The 6,000-nt window shown below is 53.5% G+C and overlaps 1 protein-coding gene across 2 annotated transcripts in view; it reads right to left on the bottom strand.

Moving 5' to 3' along the window:
* Positions 1–286: 286 nt before the first annotated feature.
* CECR2 (CECR2 histone acetyl-lysine reader) overlaps positions 287–6,000 on the bottom strand; it is a 147,341-nt gene continuing 141,627 nt past the window's right edge. For both annotated transcript variants that reach the window (XM_068141837.1, XM_068141838.1), the window contains 3 exons: positions 2,783–4,187; positions 1,619–1,724; positions 287–570 (listed from right to left, as the gene is read on the bottom strand). In XM_068141837.1, the coding sequence (XP_067997938.1) occupies positions 565–570; positions 1,619–1,724; positions 2,783–4,187 (1,517 nt within the window). In that variant the 3' untranslated portion in view covers positions 287–564. The remainder of the gene's footprint in view (positions 571–1,618; positions 1,725–2,782; positions 4,188–6,000) is intronic.

The raw sequence follows: 6,000 nt of genomic DNA, 5'->3' as shown, positions 1-6,000 counted from the left end.
TGCTAAGCCCACTACAAGCTGGGCCCACCCCCTCCCCCATTATGTACAATACATTCACCAACAACAGAAATTTATTTCAAAAGGCAACAGGTTAAATTCTGTAAACTGGATCCAGCTCCAAAACACACACACACATTAATACTACAAGTAAAATTCCATCCTCCTCCTCTTCCACCCTGAAAAATATACCTGAGTTTAGCAGTCAGTGAAGGTTTCCACCCTACCCCCTCCCTCCCCCTGCTCCCCCCCACCAAAAAAAAAAACAACCCACCCAAACCCCCCCAGATCCCTCAAACCCTGAAGGAGATGCAGTCTCCAGTCACGGAAAGCCACTGGTTTGCAATGCCTGCTCTGTGGTGGGGCAAGCCAGCTGCTCGCCTGGCTGGGCCCAGCGCTGCTCCGGGGTCCCAGCACAAAAGCTGTCACGGCGCGGTGTCCCACGGACCCAGGGAGCTACGAGCTGCTCGGGCAAGGGGAGGGTGGGAGGAAGGGCAGGTTCTTCCTCCCCCTTGTCCAAATCGTGTGTGGCTTTCGTTTTCATGAGGTCCTTTTTCCTTCCTTGGACTAGCTCTGGAAGAGGAACAAGAGTTGGAGGCTTTAAATGGCAGTTTTAGAAAGGAATAACCTCATCATTGCATGCAACCACCTCAACGCTAGGAGTGCAGAATCACAGAATGTTAGGGTTGGAAGGGACCTCAAAAGATCATAGAATGGTCTGGGTTGGAAGGGATTACCAAAGGTCATCCAGCCCAACCCCCCCCGCAGTCAGCAGGGACATCATCAACCAGATCGGGTTGCCCAGGGCCTCATTGAGCCTCACCTTGAGTATCTTCAGGGATGAGGCCTCAACCACTTCCCTGGGCAACCTGTTCCAGTGTTCCACCACCCTCAGAGTGAAGACCTTCTTCCTGATATCCAATCTAAATCTGTTCTTCTCCAGCTTAAAGCCATTGCCCCTCATCCTGTCCCTGCAGGCCTTTGCAAACAGTCACTCTCCATCCCTCTTGTAGCCCCCTTCAGGTACTGGAAGGCTGCTATCAGGTCTCCCCAGAGCCTTCTCTTCTCCAGGCACAGCTCCCTCAGCCTGATCTCATAGCAGAGCTGCTCCAACCCCCTCATCATCTTCATATCCCTCCTCTGGACCTGCTCCATCAGGTCCATGTCTTTCCTATACTGAGGGCTTCAGACCTGTACACAGGTCCACTGAAGCCCTCGATAGAGGAAGGACATGGACCTGATGTAGTGGATCCAGAGGAGGGCCATAAGAATGATCAGGGGATTGAAGATTACCCAACCCAAACCCCCTGCCAGAGCAGGATCACCTAGAGCAGATCACACAGGAACACATCCAGGTGGGTTTTGAGTATCTCCAGAGAAGGAGACTGCACAACCCCTTTGGGCAGCCTGCTCTAGTGTTCCCTCACAGGAAAAAAATGTCTCCTCCTGTTTACATCGATGTGCCTAGGTTATGTTTTACAGCCAGCTAAGACTATAGAGGCATCCCCAACTCCACTGAATAGCACCTTCCAGCTTCCTCCAGTGCTTTACAGTCTCATCAAACACTTCACTCTTATAAGCAGCGGGAAGAGAGAGACTGGCATTTCAGTTCTGCTCTTACTTGATCCAGAGGCAATGCTGATGGTTTCTGTGACGCCAAATCTTCCCGGGACATGGTTGCTGTAGGCATCTTCGGGAAGGGAACTTGAGCCTGATGCATTTGCATTCTGAAGCCAGGTTGAATGGAAAGAGTTTTAGCACAGGAACATCATGAGCCAAGCTCCCCTAACTTTGTTGAATGCACACATAAACATTCACAAACAAGTGTGCAGCTTGGGTATTCTTCTTTCTGGCTTCCCTTAAAAACACAAAGCTTTTAATCTCTGCCACTTCCCCAGTGGCTGAGGCGTAAGCCAGCCTCCCTAACTACCAGAAGGGGGACAGACAAGAAGAGTCTAAACACCATTTTAAAATCTGAACAGGTCATTTTTGGAGCAGAGGAATGTTCCACTTGGAAATAAACTGTGACCTGCACAACCTGAGTGAGAAGTCATTCCCTGGGAGGAAAATTTCAGATAGAAAGCACGGGCAAAGCAAGAGGAGGGGGAGGAAAGGGGGCAACACTGAAGTAAAGGGATTCACAACAAGAGGCTCATTTCCACTGCAGCTTACTCTGCCCTGCTACAAGGAAGTTGCAATAAAATACTTGCAAGGAAAATAGAATAGAATTAACCAGGTTGGAAAAGACCTCTGAGATCATCAAGTCCAATCTATCACCCAACACCATCTGATCAACTAAACCATGGCACCAAGTGCCTCATCCAATCCCCTCTTGAACACCTCCAGGGATGGGGACTCCACCACCTCCCTGGGCAGCACATCCCAATGGCCAATCTCTCTTGCTGGGAAGAATTTCTTCCTAACATCCAGCCTAAACCTCCCCTGGCACAGCTTGAGACTGTGTCCTCTTGTTCTGGTGCTGGTTGCCTGGGAGAAGAGACCAACCCCTACCTGGCCACAACTTCCCTTCAGGGAGTTGTGGACAGCAAGAAGGTCTCCCCTGAGCCTCCTCTTCTCCAGGCTAAGCAACCCCAGCTCCCTCAGCCTCTCCTCACAGGGCTGTGCTCCAGACCCCTCCCCAGCCTCATTGCCCTTCTCTGGACACATTCAAGTGTCTCAATGTCCTCCTCAACTCTCTGACCTCAAGTGCTATCTGTTTTTAAGGATATCCAGCACATTGTTACCCAAGCCTCACCCCCGCTTCCCACAGAAAGAATCGTCTTACCCTGAGGGTCTATACAAGTCCTGGGGTGGCCCCCCCATGCCACCTCCACTGCCTCTCTGCTCCATCAGCAAGGCCTGAAAGTGACCAACGTTCTCGTCCCGGCAGCGGTACAGGGGTCCCTCCTGAGAGAGGCCATTGGCCTGGCCAGAGGCTGGATGATGAGACAGGTGAGCATTCATCGGCGACGCGTACGTCCTGGGCTGGAAATGACTGGCGGGGAGCCGGGACGCGTAAGGAGGGCCAGTCTGTAGCATCATCCCGTGGGGAGGGAAAGCCGAAGGGCTGAAGCCCATCCCTGAACCCAAGTGCGGCGGAGGGGCTCCGTAGAGGAACTCCCCCGCTGCCACCGAGCTCTGCCTCTTTGTGGCCGCGTTGTGGTTGTCCAAATCAAGAAACTCTTTGGGACTCTCCGGTCTATCCTGGGACTCCTCAGGCTTCTCCTCTTCAGGCCCCACCTCCGGCCCGTCGCTCGGAGAAACCTCTTTGGCACTCGCTACGTCCATGCGGCTGGGAGAGGCGAGGGCGACGCTCAGTGCCTCGCAGCCCTGCAAGCTGCTGGCGGACCCCCTGTCTGGGAAAGGGGGTCTGGCCAGCGGGGGGTGGGGAGTGGGGTTGGCCTGAGGGTGGAGAGGCCTCTGCCAGTCCGAGTAGCCCTGCGGACAGGCGTAGTAGGGCGATCGCTGGTAGTGGTGGTAAGAAGGTTGAGGCTGTGGCTGGTAGGGGTAGGGCATGCCCTGAGGAGGCCGGTACCGGGGAAAGACGCCGGGGTGGGTGCTGCTCGGCTGGAAACCCCGGGGGGAAAAATGCTGGGGGTGGGAGGCAGGAGGAGGAGGCGGCGGCGGCTTTCCCCCCATCATGGGGCTGAACCCCTGCAGACCTGGGTTGATGTGGTAGCGCCCGGCTGAATTTGGGTACTCCAGACCGGGCATGTAGAGAGGGTGGAACTGGTTGGGGGCAGCCCCCATGGAGCCAGAGTCCACAGCAGGGAGGCTGCTGCCTTGCCCCATGCAAGGCACAGTCGCGTCGGGCACAGCCTTCCCACTGCCGCAGAGGGGCTTCTCCAACAGGGTGCTGGCTAAGCCTTTCCCCTCGGCGCCAGCCACCGCTCCCTCTCCTGCAGCCCCGTTCTCAGGTAGGGGACCCCCTCTCTCAGAGGCGGGCACCAGGTCCCTCACACAGCCTGGGCCACCAGTGTAGCCACTCTCTGCCGGCCACGTGCCCTTGCCCTGTCCTGCCTTCAGGTCGCCCTTCATGCCGGAGCCGTCCCCCTCCCCGTCTGGGGGCAAGGCGCGCCTGGTGCACTCCATGGGCAGCGGGGGCTTGGGATGAGGTAGGAGCTTGGTGTAGGCCCCGTCAGGAACGCCGATGCACTGAGCCTTCTCATCCACACCTGCTGGTGGCTCCACTGGAAAGAGAGGGGGGAAAAGTCACGTGTTGGCCTAATTTCATGCTGTCCTTCCCCACGCAGTGCGTGCAGCCACACTCACCGAAGCACACAGCTCACAGTAATCCCAGCCAGCTTAACTAGGTCTACCAAGTCACCTCTCAGCATCCTGTTCTGCCACTGACCCAAAGGTGCTGGCAGCCTGACAAGTCCCTAACACCCATCCAGAGAAAACATCTCACTTTTGCACAAATGGAAGGGCAAAAGGAATGACTCTGTAAAGCCACAAAGATCCTTCCACCACAGAGTACTGCAAAGCCTGCAATGTTCTGTCCTCTACTCAGACTTCCCTGTGGGGCTGCCAGAGTGTGGTACCAGGACAACTGCTTGTCTGGGGGGCTGCAGGCTCCCTCCCACACCCATCACACAGCCTTCCCCTTCAGAGTCCTTTAGCAATCCTGGGGTGTGTTTCTGCCAAGTTAGGTGATCTTTAGCAGCCTTTTAAAAAGGCTTGTTTAAAAACTCCTTGTGAGGTTGCATTTGTGATGGAAAGGCACATATGAACTGATTCCTTAAGACACAGGTCTGCTGTAGCTTGCAAGCCACTGGTAGGACATATGCCCACCAGAGTAACATCACATACGTGGGTTTGGTCTGATGTGGGTGTGCAGAGCCTGCCAAATGGAGAGGCAGAGCTGGGAAATACCACAGTGTCTTCCACACAAGAACAGACTTAAGCAAGCTGTGCTACCCTTTCTAATCCACAAATACCTCTTGCCCACAGCTTGGGCGGCAGTGCCACCACGCACTGAGATGCTACGAAGCCAATCACAGCCATATTTTAACCAACTGTGATTTGGAGATGCAGCAACTCTGCCCTGCAATCCCTCAACGGCCTCCTCCTGTCTCTGTTCTAAATCCAGCACAGCTAAAATGATGATGGCTCTTCAGCAATGCCACACGAGGAAAGAGTTTCCTCTTAGTACAAGGCACACAAGGGATCAATAAAAGATGCAATGGGTTTTGATCTTTAGCTTACCAGCCAGAAGTAATGAAAACAATACAATTTTTTTGATCTTTGGGATTTTTTGATCTCTACTTCAGGTTTTATTTTTAATGGTTGTTGGTTATTTTTGATCTCTAGTTTATCAGCTAGAGCGAGGGAAATTCAGCTAGGAAGAACTTCTGACATGACACCATCCCCACCTGAAGTGACAGGGCTGCTCAGGGCACTTCCAGTCAGCCCTGTTGTGTGAAGCTAAAAGCTCTCAAGGCAGATGTGCAGTTCAGAGCAGCCCTGCTGACATACACACAGAGGTGTCTGCTTGATCATTTATGTCTTCTTGCCTCACCCAAGTCTGCAGATGCAATTTTTACATCGGGCTCTAGGAGCATCACAGCCTATGCTTTGCACTTGCACCCCGTGGCAAACTGCTAACTTGCAGGGATAGCTGGGGCAGAGGGGGGGCCCTCTGCCAGGCTGCAGTGAAACAAAACAACCTCAAAAATAAGGAATCTGAGCAGTGGCTGAAGCAGGAAATATATTCCAACTCAGATTTTAGAAAGGCTGTAACTGAATGTGTCCCCCCACAACTATTTCACTAAATATTTCATTCAACAAACCCAAACCTGCTTTAGCTGCTGAGCCTCAGCCACCCTTTAGAACTGACTCTGGCAAGCCTGAAAGCCAGGATGTATTTTAGAATCACAGAACTGTCAGGGTTGGAAGGGACCTCAAGGATCAGCCAGTTCCAACCCCCCTGCCATGGGCAGGGACACCTCACACTACAGCAGGTTGTTCACAGCCACATCCAGCCTAGCCTTAAAAACACCC

Source organism: Melanerpes formicivorus, unplaced genomic scaffold, assembly GCF_026170545.1.
Source record: "Melanerpes formicivorus ecotype bairdi unplaced genomic scaffold, bMelFor1.0.p_v2 SCAF_8, whole genome shotgun sequence".
Lineage (NCBI taxonomy): Eukaryota > Metazoa > Chordata > Aves > Piciformes > Picidae > Melanerpes > Melanerpes formicivorus.
The sequence above is the reverse complement of the archived record's forward strand: the minus strand, read 5'-3'. Positions and strand labels throughout refer to the sequence as shown.